Raw genomic sequence first — 17,925 nt, forward strand, 5'->3', positions numbered from 1 at the left:
ATTGTGATAATATGTTCTGTGAATTAGTCATTTCTGTAGTTTTTAATTATTAGTGAAAGTTGAATCTACAAAAAATGTCCTTCTATCAAAAGAGCAGTTTTGTTAATATTTTAATGTTTGTTCTTTGCTTGAAATTAAAAAAAAACAATTTTAATTTCCTTTCTGTAAGCATCTTTGAGCTGTCTCCATATTGGTAACCACATCAACTTTTAATTTGAAACAGTCTACTCCTTATATTCCCTTATTCAGCGTTTGGATATGTTTGCAGTAGCTTAAAATATTTATATAATAGCCAAGATTGACATGTTTCATTATGTATCTGATCTTGAGTAAAATTTAAAATATGTGGTAAAGTTAAAAATACTTCTATTGTTCCATTTACTGCAGGCAGTGGGATCAGCTATTCTGGTGAGTATAATAATCAGGTAGATTAGAATTTGTAGATTTCTCTAACTATTTTTTTCTAAAAAGTGTTTCTCCATCTATGCTTGCCTTTGTTTTGGAGGTTTCTTGGCAAGCCCCATTGAATCTAGTGAATTAATGAATTAAGTGATTTTTTTTTTCCCCTTCCCCTTGTAAAACGTCTCTAAAGCAGGAAAACTCAGTATCGATCAAGTAATTCACAGAATGCAGCTTGGAAAAAATTATGTGGTTGGAAATAATTGTTTACATGACATAATTAATGGCAAAACAATAAGCTTTAAATCGGCTTTTTTTTTTCTTATTAGTAACAAACATCCCAAGTTTTTTTCTTTCTCCTACTCTTTGTCTCTGAACACACACACACACACACACCACTTGTCACAAGCAAGGAAACTGTCTAGTTTTATTTATGCCAAATTAACATACCGGTTTTGTATAGTTGATTAAAAGTCCACATAACTGAGGAAAGATGTGGCTTCTGAATAAATTTGCAATTAAATCTAACAAATATATATAATAGTAGTTATCTATTATGTGCCAGATGCCATACTCTTGGAATTTTAAGTATCTCATTTTCCTAATCTGTAGAGTCAGATTTGTCCTTATTTTACTGTAAAATTCAAGCTCAAGGTTCTTACATATCAATATGTAAAGAGCAGCTCAGTGTCTACAGAGCAGAGCTCTGTCTGCATTCCCACAGAGTGCTGTCAAAACAATACTTTCTCTGGTTATAACACAAGTAACAATTTTTATATATCCATGATCTTATATTAGTGAGTGAAGTATTTGTACTTTCTCATCACCACTACCAAAATGCAATTGCTATTGGAGAAGACCGAATTCTAGATTTTTTTCTTTCTGTGAATTCTCCTTCAGTCCTGCCTCAAAAATGGCAATTCACCTTAACAAACTTAGTTTAGCCACCCACATTCCTTACTATTAGTATAGGGACAAAAACCCAAGAGCCCAGAGGAGAAAAAGGATGAGTATAAAAAAAAAAATAAAAATATAAGTAGATTATTCTCCTTTTTTGTACTGTATTCAAAACATTTTTTTCCTCTTGCTAATCCATCTTGTGGAAGTTAATTATCAGCTCTTTTTCATCTCTAGAACCCATCTATTTGGAATCTTGGGGTGTTTGTTTTGAGAGAGAGAGAGAGCATGTGCGAGTGGGGGGAGGGGCTGAGAGCGAGGGAAAGAGAGGATCCCAAGCAGGTTCCATGGTCTCAGTGAGGAGCCCAAGACAGGGCTTGATCTAAGGAACAATGAGTTCATGACCTGAGCCGAAATCAAGAGAGGGATGATTAACCAACTGAGACACCCAGGCACCCCTGGAATCTTGTTTTTATTACAATAAAAATTAGAATTCTGTGTGTCCTTTTTACTTCTACTCCCTACCAAAATGTTAAGTGTAGCAGGATACTTCAGTTTCCTTCAAAGTGCCCTAATTTTATGAGCCAGTCATTTAAATAAGTCTGATAAAGAACATGGTATATTTGTATGATTAGATTTTTAGCATGTCTTTGTGTATGTTGATTCTAGAGTATCAATCTAGGATATTATAATAATAGTTTTTGCTAGCTTTAAGGATATACATTGAGTAGTAAAATTCCAATTAGTAATAACAAAATTTTTAAACTGTTAAACATTTTTGTGTTGTGATCTTTCAAAATGATGATTCTTTAAGGTTCACTAGAAGAAAAATTGGTTTTTTAAAATATGCTATGGCATATAGGTAAAGCTTCAGCATGTTATTAACAAAGATTTTAAGTTCAATTTAGCATATATACTGTTTTCATAAATTTCTAGCCATTTTAGTTGTTCAGTTTTATGTAAAACATACATTTATGAATTAAGATGTGATGTTTGACTTTGAAGATTATGGGAAATTTTGTAGTACATTTAAAAATTATCACTGGTCTTAAGGAAAGAATATATGCTGTCCAAAAAGCCACCATTATTGGAAAAATAAATCAAATTTGCCATATCTACAAAGGAAAAACATATTCTAATCTTTTACTTTGCTTCTTACCTCCAAGCTTCTGAAATATCCTATTTCATTAATTAGGGTAAAAATATCTTTTCCACCTAAATTTTCTCATGTACATAAGATAAAGCCTTGACTCTTCATATTTTCAGGAGGTTTTTAATATTTCCATGTTCAGTTAGTACTGTGCTAGGCACTTTTGTGAAAGAAATAGACAAGGTTTTGACCCTCAAGAAGTTTTGGGGAAGACAGCCAAAGATGAGAATAGTTACAAAGTGTAAGTAAAAGATAACACAGTAAACAGTGAATACAGAATTAGATATTCTGCAAAAAGATTTAGAATAAAGAGAGTTGGAAATCACAGTGCCGTGGAGTTTTTTCAAATACGGTTTTCTGGAAAAGTCCCATTTAATTATTAAAAACATTTTTAAATGGTATATTTAGGAACTCTTAAGTGCTCTGTGGAATTTTTTCCTTTTTTCCCCTTCCTCTGTGAAAATTCTAAGAAACAGAGCCTTTGCCTTGAAGAATGTTAAAATAAAACAGCAATTCCTTTTTTTTCTCACCTTATCTGTGTTTTGGTTAGGGTAGCTGATGCTACAAATAACTTGGATTTTTTAATATTTTCTCCTTGTTAATTTTCCTACTAATCTCAAAGAAAGCATTGAATTAAATACATTGGTGAAAGTTTAGCATAACTTTTTTAGCATACAAATAAAGATAACCTATAAAAATATAATCACTTTTTGCAACTTAGATACTTTAATCTAAATTTTGTTTTCTTTGAAAATTAAAATACAAATTCTCTTCCCACCCTACCTCCTAGCAGCCTAGAGTTTTACTGGGGATGGATTATACAAATAAAATCAGGCCTGCAAATAAGTAATTTTGAAAATTCTTAAACATTCTGCTAGATTGGTATTTCACTCACTTCATAATTTTTCTGTGCAAGCAATAATCAGTTTTAAAAAGGTTAAAGTAAATGGGTTAGTCCTGTACTTCACTCTGGCCAAAAAAATGTATAACCTCAATCCAGTCATGAGAAAACATCGATAAACTCAAATTAAGGGACATTCTACAAAACAAACTGATCAGAGCTGTTCAAAAGTGTTAAGGGGTCCTATTAACTAGATGAGGGGTATTGTTTCACAATGTGTAAGTATATCAACGTACCATGATGTACACTTTATCTTATACTTTTGTCAATTATACCTCAATAATGATTTTTTTAAGTATCAAAGTTATGAAAGATTGAAGAATTTGTCCGTTTAGAGGAGACTAAGGGAACATGACAACGAAATGCAACATGGTATCCTAGATTGGATCCTAAAACAGAAAAGAACATTAGAAAAACTGGAGAAATCTGAATGAAGTCTATATCTTAGTTGCTAGTGTTGTGCCAATATTAATTTCTTAGTTTTGATAATTGTACTATAGTTACCCTAACTTTAGGGGAAGCCAATATATGATAATTCTCTGTTCTATTTTTGCACCTTTTCTGTAAGTATAAAATTATTCCACAATAAAAAGTTTTAAAAAAATTCCTGTAGGGTAATTAAAATAGTAAAAAAAAATTTAATTAATCCAAAAGAAATCAAGAAAGGAGAAACAAGAAACAAAATACAGATGGAACAAAGAAAACAAATGGAAATAGTAGACCTAAATTCACTCATGTCAGTAATCACAGTAAACGTAAGTGAACTAATGCTTGAATTAAAAAGCAGAGATTGCCAGATTAGAAATGCAAAACCTGACTATATGCTGTCTACAAGAGCCACCCTCTCAATATAAAGTCATAGCTAAGTTACTATTCAAACTAATTTGGGGTGCTCTGACATCACAAGTGTTGGTGGATCTTGACTTAAAACATTTAACAATTTGGCATGTAAAGTGTGTATTCTTATCACTGTTACTGGATAAGAATATAGTGAATATAGAATTGCAAACTGTGAATATAGAATTGCAAAAGTCAAAAAGGTGAAAGGAGTTGGAGGAGTGCTAACCCTTTGTAATCAGCTTTCCTTTTCCTCTCTCTGGCAACTAAGAGGATTCCCACCTTCTAGCTTTTAGTTACTATGTTTTATAAGTTTATCTAATTAGTTTCTCTGAGATCCAAGGTTTCTATGAGTTTTCTCATAGCTGGCAGGTTTGAGATGTGCAGACCGGCTTCCCCTAAAGTTGAGATTATATAGGTTAACAGCTTTTAGAACGGGAAAAGTCATTGAGTTGTTCTATTCTGAGGATTAGTATGTCATCAGCAACCACCTTTGTTGATACTCTGTTGCTTTCAGAATTATATAATGAAGAAAATCTCTTTAAGAGGTGGATTAGTAAGAAAACCTATTGGAAATGCTTTAAAGTACTTTAAATTTTTTTCATTGCTGTGTAGGCTTTAGTATACATTTAATTAAATGTTAGCATTTAATAAGTGAACATTTTGAGTTTATGCATATTTTTGCTAACATAAGAATTCTTAACTAAAACTTTATTTTATGAGGAAAAATTAAGTAATGCTTTTTAGCACTTGAATTTCATTTAGTGGTGATCCCTGTTTGGATTGATAGTAATTAGTTTTTGTCTCTACTGTACTAATGATAGTACCCCTAATTCTGTGCTTTGGGTTGAAAAAAATTGAGCTTTCTAACTATACTATGGGATGTTGTGACAGATACGGCAAGTGACTTTCAAGTGAAAATAAGAATTTAATTTGAGAGGAAGGTAAAGAACCATATCTGTTTAATTTTGTGAAAGTATTTCAAATAAATGTGCTTCTCTATTTTTGTTATATTGGAATGTTTGTCTTTTTTTAATCCCTAAATTGTACTGTTCCTTTAGAAAGAAAAGCCTTTCTTTTTTATATTTTGACTAGTTTTCGGAAAGTGTTTGCATAATTTTGAAATGTAGTCAAATGGTCCATATGTATTTCAAGTAAATTTTTAAATAATTGCTTATTTAAAATGTGGGAAAATGTATTGGTATGTAACTAGCAATAGTTGACAGGGAAAATGTTGACTTCAAGGTTATCTGCTGATTTGCCAAATATCAAGTCTATGTCTGGCTTTATGTTGGCTATTTCATGCTTACAGAATGTCACAGCATACTTTGTACTAATGACTTTTTTTATTCTTTTAATTTTCTTCTAGTAAATATGGATTTGGTTCATGTTAGTTTTACTAGTGGAAATATAAAATCTAGGTTTTGTTTCTTTGAGTATTAAAGTCTCAAATTTATGTCAATTTGATCTACTTTGATAGTTAGCATTTTCTTTTTTTTTTATGTTTTTTTTTCAACGTTTATTTATTTTTGGGACAGAGAAAGACAGAGCATGAACGGGGGAGGGGCAGAGAGAGAGGGAGACACAGATTCGGAAACAGGCTCCAGGCTCTGAGCCATCAGCCCAGAGCCTGACGCGGGGCTCGAACTCACGGACCGCGAGATCGTGACCTGGCTGAAGTCGGACGCTTTAACCGACTGCGCCACCCAGGCGCCCCATAGTTAGCATTTTCTTAATGAATTTTTTGTTTAAAAATGTTTCCTGCAACTGGTACATCTACTCCTCAATAACTGACCAGAAGGTGCCTGAGAGAAGACACTTTTTCAGTGAAGAAAATTGTTTCAGCTGTCATTTTCTACCCCCTGTGACAATGAAATGTTTTTATAATCTTGATGTTACATTCCAGGTTTTAATCCTAGTCTGTAGCCATCTAATTACGTGTGGTTGTAATTATTAAGTGCCTTGTAAGCATTTCTGTTACCTTTATTGCACAAATCTCTGAATATATTTCATGTGTACATTTAACAGATTTTTAAAAATATTTCTAGTACCATACAACAGGAATTAAGTATGTTCATATTTGAACAGTATTTAACCTTTGAGTGTCATGTTAATGTAGAAGGGAGTGAGGATGCAAAAGCAAATGCTTTTTAGAACACAAATTTGAACTAAGTCCTAAAGGTTCTTGTGGTTCATTAATTGAACTGATTTGTAAAGTTCCATTTCAAGTGGATTTTTAAATAATTGCTTATTTTAAATAAAATTTATTTTGAATAAATTGCTTATTTTGTTTTAAAGAAATTTACTGATATGCAACTGTAGCAATGTTTGACAGAGAAAGTGTTGACTTCAAGGTTTTCTGCTGATTTGCCAAATATCAAATCTATGTCTGGCTTTATGTTGTCAGTTTCATGTTTACTAGATGTCACAGCATACATTTTTACTGGTGACTTTTTTTTTTCATTATGTGTTACTAATCTTTCATTTTTTTATAACTAATCATTTAAAAGCACAGCTTCCAATTTGATTTATTTTGGCAAAAGTTTCATTTTAAAAATTCTTTTAGCAACTTGAACAAAGTTGCAAAAAGAATATTTTGTTTCTGTGGGAAGCTTCCATTATATACTTCCATTATATACTTCAGTAATAGAAGGCATCTAGTGGAATGTATACTGTGATATTTTCTCAGGAAAACTGCATTGATGTTTAAAATGTTATTTATTGCCTTCTTAATTTGCATATCAGCTGTCAGCTATGTCATAGTCACAAATTTGGTGAGAGTAAATAACCTTAGTATTGTGAAGATGGGACTTATACATCCCTTATGCATACAAAAAATACCATGACCTATTTTTATTCTATGTGTGCAAAGACATTCAATATGATCGCATAGTTATCTTTAACTGATAGGTATCATTTGCCTTTTTTCTTGCAATAAAAGTAGAGCATATATTTGATAAACATTATTAAACTAATGTTTTGCTTTACTGATTTTTAATGAGAAATTATATAAATAAATCATTTAGAATAATGTTTGTCAAATACAACTCATTTTTTAAAATTAATACAACAAAAAGGCAAAATGGCAAACCTCATTTAAAATTTACTTTGAAGCTCAGTGTTTTTGCTTTCTTAGTTGTCTACCACCTCCCTCCCTTCTCCCTCCCTTCTCTGTTCAAATGGAGAGGATATAAGGAGAGTACAGATGCGGCAGGTCTTAAGCGAAAGCGTTCTCAAGGTACAGTAATTGTAGTTTTATTTCTCCATGTAGTTATACACCCTGGCTTATAGCATTCAGTATTTAAAGCGTAGAAATTATTAGTTTTTAGAATTGTGTCCAGTGTGCTATTTTGTTTAGAGTTACTTAATTTTAAGCGCTATGAACATTTGTAAATAATGTGTGTGGTCCAGTAATGACATGTTCACCAATACTAAGACGTTTTACTTTAAGACAGTATGTGGATGGTTTGAGGAGGAACAAGATTTCATTGACTTACCACTGTTCATTATCTTGGTCTTACAGTTTCAATGTTTTAAGCATATGTTACTCAAAACTATTTGAACAAAAATGTGGTTTAGAAACATTAGATAAAAAGGCATAAAATAGTGATTTGGATCAGGCATAGAAAAAGTAAATAATTGTTAAACTCTTACAAAATATTTTCTTAATTTATGAAAAGTTATTTTATAGAAAAAAGCTGAGTTTGTACATTGTTTTTCTGAAGTTTTTTTTGAGAATTGAAGATATTAATGTTTGTTACATTAATTGCATCTTGGTCTGTGTTTAGTGTTAGTAATATGTCCGGGCAAATAAGTGAAATACAAATTGGTTTTTTATAAGTTTTTGAAATTGTATTTGTAGTATAACTTAAGAAGTACAATTCCCCAGAAAGGATTTACTTTTCTGTGTATTCTAGTAGGGAATAGGTTTTCATAAAAATGACTTTATGGTCTTAGATCTTGACAAGGGCCATAACGTTTCATATATAAGCTGAGGTTATTTCCAACCCATCCTCAAATCTGAATAGTTAGACTCTGCTGGTAACTAGCTTTGTGGCAAGACCCTATTAAGGGACTCTTTGTACCTCTGGGTCTTTATATATAGTAGAGATTATATTTTGCTTAAAAGGGATTTTTTAAAAAATAAATCAGACATAGTGATTTTAAGGTGCCTGGTTTTCTGAAAGGTATGTGAATTTTTCTAATCTCTATACCAGAGATACAGAGGAAAGTTTAAGGCCTTCAGAATATAAGAATTATCAAGTATGAATCGATGGATATGTTATGACACTTCTCTTAATCTGTTGCTTCCACAAACACGTATCACTGAATTTGTGAAATGGGTCTAGGCTCTGCTAGGACACTGGTGCTCGTGGTACAAAATGATCAAGACGTAGTCCTTGCCTCACAGAGCTTATGTTTTCCTTGAGCATATAGGTTTCCTTTTTTTTTTAGAGCCTATTTTCAGAAATGTAATAACCATACTGATTTGAACATCACAGTAGAAAAAATTTCTTTGATTTCTTATTAAAACATCTTTCAACTTTGGATTTCTGTTATGGTGAGCAATATCCAGTGATAATTCGTTTAGTATCCATTCCAAAACTACCTATTTCTAATCAGTTAGATTGTTGTCTTCCCCGTCTTCCTCTCAGTCTTGTTTTGTCTTGCACCGCTGAGTGAAATTTTCACAGATCCAAAAATATAGTCCACAGAAGAAAAGAAACTTAAGTTTCTATGTCAAAGGTATTGAGGACTTCCATGAAGGTATAAATTATCCCTTAGAAGGAAGAAATGTCATATCACCTGGGAAAGCAGTTCTTTAATAATCAGAGCATGTTAACTACCAGTTAGAGGTTAAAACTATGGTGGGTAAGCCAGTTATTCCGTGTTTTTCTAACGAATTACCATTCCCTGTAGCATGGTTATCATTTATAAAATAAAGCCCCTATCCATCACTTGCTTCAATTTAATATGTGTTTCAGCAAAATAATTTTATATTCAACTGAGCTCAAATACTGTTTCAAAAATCTGTGTATTCTAATTCTTTGCACAAATGAGAGACCTTCAAATTAATTTTTCCTTTTTGCAACAGCTATTCATAGTTTCAAGTTGAGTAGAAATCATGTGGACTGGCACAGTGTGGATGAAGTGTATCTTTACAGTGATGCAACAACTTCTAAAATTGCAAGGACAGTTACCCAAAAACTGGGATTTTCTAAAGGTAATTGTTAAGTATAGTTTGTCAAACTTTGGGGAATCTTTTTTTCTCATATTCAAAAGGGACTATTCAGATTCTATTTTTAGTATATTTTAAATATGTATTAAATTTAGTGATAGTTACTGCCCTGTTAAATGAAACTTTTATTAAGGTGATTGAGTTCACATGTATTCATCAGTGAATAATCATATATTTAGAATGATCTGACAAAATTAATAAATATCTTTTATACTTCTAGAAACACAACAGCATTCAAACCTCAGGCAGTGATGTGAAAATAAAACATGGCAATTGAAGGTGAAGACTGAAAATTTTCTGTTGGATTTAGTGATATAGAGGTCATTGGTGACTTGGATAGATTGAGGGGCTAGAAGCCAGATTGGCATGGGTTGAAGTCTAAGTAGGGGAAGAAATAGAGGCAGTAAGAATAGACAGCTCTTTACAGAAGTTTGACGAAAGGAAAGAGGAAATGGTGCTTGAGGAAGATGTGAGAGCATTATTAATAAATTTTTCAGAAAGTTTCGTTAAGTCTGATACCAATTTTTTTGCAATTACCTCTTATATAATTTCTTTGATAACAAGATGTACTTGAATATCTTCTTACATGTTTCCTAGTCATTTGTATTTGTTTTGTGAATTACCTTGTCTTTAGCCCATTTTGCTATTTCAGTGGTTGTCTTTTCACTTTTTGATTAGTAAGCTCTCCTTTGCACTCCAGTAATTAACTCATTAGGCACTGAATTTTGCAAAAGTTTTCCCAGTTTATCATTCATCTTTTATCTTTGCTTCATGGTATTTTTTATTTTTTTTTACAGAGAACTTTTTAAATTTTTTATGTGTTCAGTCCATCCTTCCCTCCTTGCTTTTCTTTTCCCTATGGTTTCTGGCTTTGGTGTCATGTACTCTGAGCCAGTCACTGTACATCATTTCACAAATTTCATCCCCACCCAACCCAGTGAAATTTTTTGCTAGTACTCCTTTTTCTTTATTATTTCTTTAAATGTATGCCCAAATGCTATTTCTGGAATAAATAGTAAACTTACAATCATAATTTTTCTACAGCATCAAGTAGTGGGACTAGACTTCATAGAGGTTATGTAGAAGAAGCCACATTAGAAGACAAGCCATCACAGACTACTCATATTGTATTTGTTGTGCACGGCATTGGACAGAAAATGGACCAAGGAAGAATTATCAAAAATACAGCCATGTGAGTGAGTTCTTTGATGAATACATTCTCCATCACTAGAATCCAGACTTTTATCCGGGGTATAACAGAGTTTAATCATTCCACCGCATGTTCAATGCAAACTACTCTAATATCTCTTATGTTATACATGGAATTTCTAGACCAAATTGTGAGAGTGATTATGTCCAGATGATGATGATGATGATGATGATGATATTTGAGGTTTTTTCCCCCACAGCATGGAGAAGAGGAAGAATAAGAAAGTGTTTTCAACTTATTAATTTACATTATATTAAGGTTGAAAGCAAAGAAAAATTGTAATTCTTAGTTTGTATCTTACTCACTGAACTGCAGAAACAGAATAATTACAAGGTTACATAATTATGAAAAACATAAGAATTTTTTAAATTGTCATGGAGCACCTGGGTGGCTCAGCATCTGACTTCAGCTCAGTCATGATCTCACAACTTGTGAGTTCAAGCCCCGCATTGGACTCTCCACTCTCAGCACAGAGCCTGCTTTGGATCCTCTGTCTCCCTCCCTCTCTGCCCCTCCCCTGATTATGTTCTCTCTCTCTCTCTCTCTTTCAAAAATAAATAAACATTTTAAATAAATAAGTAAATAAATTGCCAGTTAGCAGCTTAACCTAGCCAATTAATTACTACCAGAGGAAACTGAACTCTAAATTTTACACAGAGAACAGTGGATTATTTACCAACACACCACATACATTATTTACCTCATTAATTTATTTTTATTCAACTTTACTCTTTTTTTTTCCCATCTTTAGTCTAAAAACTGTAAGATGTTATGGGGGTGAGGGATGTTTATACTTGTGTGTGTTTGTAAAATGTTAAGGACTGTGTTGAAAGGAAATGTTAGGGTTAAGCCACCATAAATGTGGCTCTAAACTAGCCATCGGTATGAAGAAAAATCTAATCATATTTATGATGTGATGAAACAGATCAGTTTTTGGTTCAGAGCACACTTTATCTGGTTCTGAGGCTTCAAGTAAATGTATTTCTTGAGTCCTTATAGAGCAAATACTGTACAATACCAGAAACTTTGTCCTCATCAACATCTCTATAATAATGCAATGTTGAGTTTTGTTTCACCTTTTATTGTAACACCTCTTAATGTCAACTGATGGATTAAAGTACGGTTCAACTTTTAAAAATTTAGTCAGATACCGCTAAGCCACCCTAATTTTTTGTCAGTCTTCCTAGTTTCTATTGCAAAAATCTCTTCTTTCTGATTTGTGTTCTGAGGAGTTGCACGTTATTTCTTATAATATTTGTATTCTTATGTCAAAATGCTAATCTTTTGCTTGGATATCTAGGAATCTGAGATACGGGTTTAATGACAGATTCACTCTGGCACCATTGATAAATGAGAAGGTATCAGCTTGCTTTCTTTGGATGTAGGTGAGGGGAAACCTAATCCAAAAAGGCTTGAACCAAAAGGAGGATTTAGTAGTTCATAACACTGAGAAGTCTAAATGTAAGATGTGTCAGTCCTGAGAACTGAGAATCCAGTTTCTACTGTACTTTCTTTCATTTTTTAGCTATTCTCAGACATCTCCTGTGTGTGCTTCCAGATACGGTTTATATTATATTATGTTCAACTTCAGAAGAAAGAGTAACCCTGTTTTTCCAGAAGTCCCAGCTAGCCTAGGCATTTCAGTGACCAATGGCGTTGCATCCAGCTACCTGAATCTGTACATGCGGCCATGCAGGGTATGATGTATTGAGCTTGTCATCTCCCAGAGTCAGATGGAAGTTGGCTTCATCATCACCATAGGGAGAGGTAGAGCCACAAATAAAAATCAAGAGCTATTATTGTAAGTGGAATGAATGAATCCAGAGTGGTTAAAAAAATAAGTATCTGCTATCGAGAAGATTGCCGTCATTCCTTCAGAGACAGGGTAATTTGATGGAAAACCCCCCACATAAACTAGTAATTGATAGAAAATAAACAAAAAGAAATTCTGATTAATTATAAACAAGAAAATCCAGAGGATCTCTTAACTCTTTCCCTGCTTTCTACAATTCCTTAGCAGTCCAGAACTGTAAAAAGAGTAAAATTAACTTCATCCTTGTCACTACCATTCTGAATCTTGTTTGTATTTGTGAGACTACAGTTGATTTTCTTTTTTTAATTTTTTTGGCAAAACTGAGAAGCCTGCAGCTTGGTCAAGAAGACCAAGAAAAAAAAGTGTGATGTATTGTTGACCAAGAAAAAAGTAGATTCAAATTGCTAAAATCAGGAATGAAAGAGGGGACATAATTACTGACCTTACAGAAATCAAAGGATTATAAGGGAATACTATGTACAGTTCTGTGCCGATAAATTAGATAGCCTAGATAAAATGGGCAAATTTCTAGAGAGATACAAACTACCAAACTGATTTGATGATCAATAAGAAGAAATAGAATCTAAACTGACCATTAAGAAGTAAAGCATTTGAATTAATAATCAAAAAACTTCCTTCCAAAAAAACAAAAATGCTCAGGACCAGATGGCTTCACTGGCAAATTCTGCAAACATTAAAAGAGCACCAATTCTTCATAAACTCTCCAAAAAACTAAAAGAGGAAGGAAGACTTCTCAACTCATTCGTTGAGGCCAATATTGTCCTAATACCAAAATCAGACAGATATCATAAGGAAAAAAAACTTGTAGATCAGTATCCCTTATGAATACAAATAACTATTCTTTATGGACCCAAAAATTCTCAACACAATACTAGCAAACTGAATCCACCAACATGTAAAGAAGATTATACCTTACGATTGATTGGGATTCATCCTAGGAATGGAAAATTGATTCAACATATTTTTAAAAATAAACCAAGGGTAATACACCACACTAATAGAGCAAAGGGGAACAAAAACATCATGTGGTTTTTGATGCAGAAAAGGCATTGACAAAATTTAACACCCTTTCTTAATGAAAACACTCAGGAGAGTAGAGAGAGAAGGGAATTTCTTCCCTCTGGTAAAAGGCATCTACAAGCCCATGGCTAATATTGCACTCTAACAATGAATCAGTGAAACCTTTCCTCAAGATCAGCAATGAGACAGGGATGTCACCTCCCAATTCTGATCAACATTGTACTGGAGGTTTCACCCAGGGCAATTAGGCAAGTAAAAGAAATAATAAAAGAGATCCAGATTAGAAAGGAAGAAATAAAATGATCTCTGCAGATAACATGATCTTAAATAGAGAAAATCCTAGGGAATCTATACACACACACACACACACACACACACACACACACACACACAAACTGTTACAGCTAACAAATGAACTCAGCAAAGTTACAGAATACAAGATCAATATGCAAAAATCAATTGTATTTATATACTAGCAGTGAACAATCTGGAAATTAAGAAAGCATTTCTAGGGGTGTCTGGCTAGCTCAGTTTGAAGAGCATGTAACTCTTGATCTTAGGGTCATAAGTTTGGGCCCCATGTTGGGGTTGAGTTTACCTTTTTTTTTTAAAAAAAAAAAACATTTCCATTTATTACAGTATCAAAAAGAAAAAAAGAATAACCTACTTAGGAATAAGTTTAGCAAAAGAAGTGTAAGTTTTGTACACTGAAAACTGTAGTACACCATTGAAAGAAATAAAAGAAGACCTAAGTAAATGAAAACAACCTACGTTTCTGGATTAGAAGATTTAATATTGTTAAGATGGCAATACTTAACCACATTCCTATTAAAGTCCTACCTGTCTTTTATGCAGAAATTGACAAGCTGATTCTAAAATCCACATGGAATGTTTTCACTCTTATGTGGATCCTGAGAAACTTAACAGAAGACCATGGGGAAGGGGAAGGGAAAAAAAAAAGTTACAGAGAGGAAAGGAGGCAAACCATCAGAGACTCTTAAAAACAGAATAAACTAAGGGTTGATGGGGGGTGGGAGGGAGGGGGAAGTGGGTGATGGGCACTGAGGAGGGCACCTGGGTATTATATGGAAGCCAATTTGACAATAAATTTCATATAATAAATAAATAAATAAATAAATAAACAAATAAATAAATAAAATCCACATGGAAATGCAAGGAACCCAGAGTAGCCAAAACAATCTTAAAAAAAAAAAAAGATGGAGGACTAACACTTCCCAGTTTCATAAATTGCTACAAAGCAAGATGAATGAATTAGAATCAGAGTTGGACTGATTTTCAGCAAGAGTGCCAAAACAATTCATTGATGAAAGAATAACCTTTTAACCGATGGTCTAGGACACCTGGATATATATCTGCAGAAGAATGAAATTAAACCCTACCTCACATGTATACAAAAGTTAATTCAAAATTAATCAAAGCCCAAATATAAGAGCCATAACTATAAAACTCTTAAAACTTAGGAGTATATCTTTGTGACCTTGGATTAGGCAATGGTTCCTGAGATACAACATCAAAAGTAGAAGCCACAGAGGAAAAAAGAGAAATTGGACTTTGGCAAAAGTTAAAACTTTTGTTCTAAAGGACATTATCAAGAAAGTGAAGACGATCCACAGAATGGGAGAAAATATTTGCAAATCATAATCTGAGAAGGATCTGGTATCTAGGATATATATAAAGAACTTTTGCAGTTAAAAAAAACCTAAATTTTTAAAATAGGTAAAGGATCTGAATAAACATTTGTCCAAAGAAAATATACCAATGGCCCATAAGCACATAAAAAGATGTTCAAAATCCTTAAGTGTTAGGGAGATGCAGTTCATAACCACAAAGAGATGTTATGTCACTCTATACCTGCTAAGTTGACTCTTATCAAATAGTTGGAAAATAACAAGTATTAGTGAAGATGTGGAAAAATTAGAACTCTCCTATGTTGCTGTTGGGATTGTAAAATAGTGTAATTGCCTTGGAAAATAGTTTGGCACCTCTTCAAGAATTTAAACGTAGAGTTAGCATACAAGCCAGCAATTCCACCCCTAGGTATATACCCAAAAGAATTGAAAATATATCTACACAAAACCCTTTTAAAGAATATTCATAGGAGCATTATTCATAACAGCCAAAAAATTAGAAACAATCCAAACGTTCCAATGCAAATGGATAAACAAAAGCATATTCATACAGTGGAATATTATTCAACTATAAAAAGCATTGAAGTACTGATTCACAATAAACGTGGGTGAACCTTGAAACGTTATGATGAGTGCAAGAAGCCAGACACAAAAGGCCACATATGTATGATTCCATTTATATGAAATACCCAGAATAGGCAGATCCATAAAGACAGAAAGTGGATTCGTGATTGCCAGGGCCTAGGGAGAGGAAGTATGGGAAGGTGACTGCTATGGCTACATTATTTCTTTTGCAGGTGATGTAAGTTCTGAAATTAGATAATAGCAGTGATTGCACAACTCTATGAACAAACCAAAAAGCCACTTGATTGTTCAGAAGGAAAAACTAGGGAGGTCGTGTCAAAAGGACACCAGAAGCCAACTTGAAGAGATATACTGATCAAAAAAGGAGACAATTTGAGCATCCGTAAGAATAATAACTACAGTGGATTGAAACACTCCACTTCAAATATGTTTAAGTGTATGAGTTAGTAAATATGTCAAAAAATATAGAAGCTAAGAACTCAGTATTTTGAAAATTGTTAATAGAAGATAAGAATTAACTATTCATCCTTCACTTTCTCATTTCATACAGAAACGATTTGGTTGTATTCCAAAGCAACCAAATATTTGATGTGAAGAAATTTCTCTTTCTAGAATTGTAAGCTTTACAAACAAATAAGGAGTGATGGAACCATAATAAATAAATGAATCTAAGCAGTGATCGTCATAACTGCTAGCTTCACCAGAAAGAGACAAACACAGATGTATGCACCTATGGAATAGTAGTCTTGCCAAAATAGTAGAACTTTCATCTGATCAAGCCCCTATATCTCACTAACAAGATACAGGAAGTAGAGGACAAAGAACATGTTAAATACCATGGGGATACAGTCATTAAAAATCAGACTCTGAGGAACTCTGCAGGACAAAAATAAATTACAAAACAAAAAAAAAAAAAAGCCGGGGGGGGGGGGGGGAGAAGAACCTGTAGATTAAAAGACACTTAAGAGACATACCTGCCAATTACAGTGCATGGACTATAAAGTAGTCCCCCCCCCCGCACCAACCAACCCCCACCCTTATCTGCAGTTGCACCCTCTCTGATGTCAGTTATCTGGGGTCCACTGCAGTCTGGAAGCAGATGATAGTAGCCTAATGCTGTGTCACGATGTATGTGTCATTCACTTCACTTCATGTCACCTCGTAGGCATTTTAGCATCTCATATATCATGGCAAGAAGAAGAAGGATGAATGCAATGCAATAAGATTTTGAGAGCCCACATTCATATAACTTTTATTACACTGTGTTGTTATAATTGTTTTTTATTGTTATTAAACGTTCACTGTGCCTAATTTATAAATTAAACTTGTCATAGGTGTGTATGTATAGGAGAAATCAATATATATAGGGTTCAGTACTATCTTCAGTTTCATGCATCCACTGGGGGTCTTGGAATGTATCCCCACATGTAAAGGGGGGACTGTTGTATTTGGAGCTCAATTAAAATGTAAAAATATATTTTATGTTATAAAATAACATAGTCTAACTGGGAAAATGGAACTGCTAAACTACATATTTGCTGAAATTAAAGAATTGTTCAAAGTTTTGGTATGATTGGGGCACCTGGGTGGCTCAGTCAGTTAAGCCTCTGACTCTTGATTTTGACTCGGGTCATTGATCTCACAGTTTGTGAGTCTGAGCCCCACGTCCAGCTCCAAGCTAGTGGTGCTGGCGGTGCAGAGCCTGCTTGGGGTCTTCTTTCTTTCTCTCTCAAAAAGAAATAAACTTTAAAAAAAAATTAGTTTTGGGGGGTGCCTGGGTGGCTCAGTTGGTGAAGCGTCCCACTTCAGCTCAGGTAATGATCTCATGGTTCATGGGTTTGAGCCTCGCATCGGGCTCTGTACTGACTGTTCAGAGCCTGGAGTCTGCTTTGGATTCTATGTCTCCCTCTCTCTCTGCCCCTTCTCCCCACCCCACTCTCTGTCTCTCTCTCTCTCAAAAATAAATAAACATTTTTTAAAAGTTTTGGTATGATAATAGTACAGAATAGGTTGTTTTCCTTATGTTTTAGAAATAGATACTAAACAGTTTACAGATGAAATGATGTGATATCTGGGATTTCCTTTAAAATATTATGGGGGAAGGGCACTGCTATAAAGAGTTAGTGTGAGGGATTTGGAGAAATAATAGAACTATTCTATATCTTAATTGTGGTGATGCTAACCACAAAATCTATACAACTGAT

At 33.5% G+C, this 17,925-nt stretch overlaps 1 protein-coding gene across 4 annotated transcripts in view; it reads left to right on the forward strand.

Moving 5' to 3' along the window:
- DDHD1 (DDHD domain containing 1) overlaps positions 1-17,925 on the forward strand; it is a 108,459-nt gene that overhangs the window by 51,076 nt on the left and 39,458 nt on the right. For 2 of the 4 annotated variants that reach the window (XM_047079634.1, XM_047079636.1), the window contains exons 3-5: positions 7,321-7,422; positions 9,280-9,408; positions 10,468-10,615. In XM_047079634.1, the coding sequence (XP_046935590.1) occupies positions 7,321-7,422; positions 9,280-9,408; positions 10,468-10,615 (379 nt within the window). The remainder of the gene's footprint in view (positions 1-7,320; positions 7,423-9,279; positions 9,409-10,467; positions 10,616-17,925) is intronic. The other 2 variants (XM_047079637.1, XM_047079638.1) reach the window with 1 other exon arrangement.

The sequence above is a fragment of the Lynx rufus genome, unplaced genomic scaffold (genome assembly GCF_022079265.1).
Source record: "Lynx rufus isolate CCGP_SWC_20201006 ecotype Redwood Valley unplaced genomic scaffold, mLynRuf1.p SCAF_17, whole genome shotgun sequence".
Lineage (NCBI taxonomy): Eukaryota > Metazoa > Chordata > Mammalia > Carnivora > Felidae > Lynx > Lynx rufus.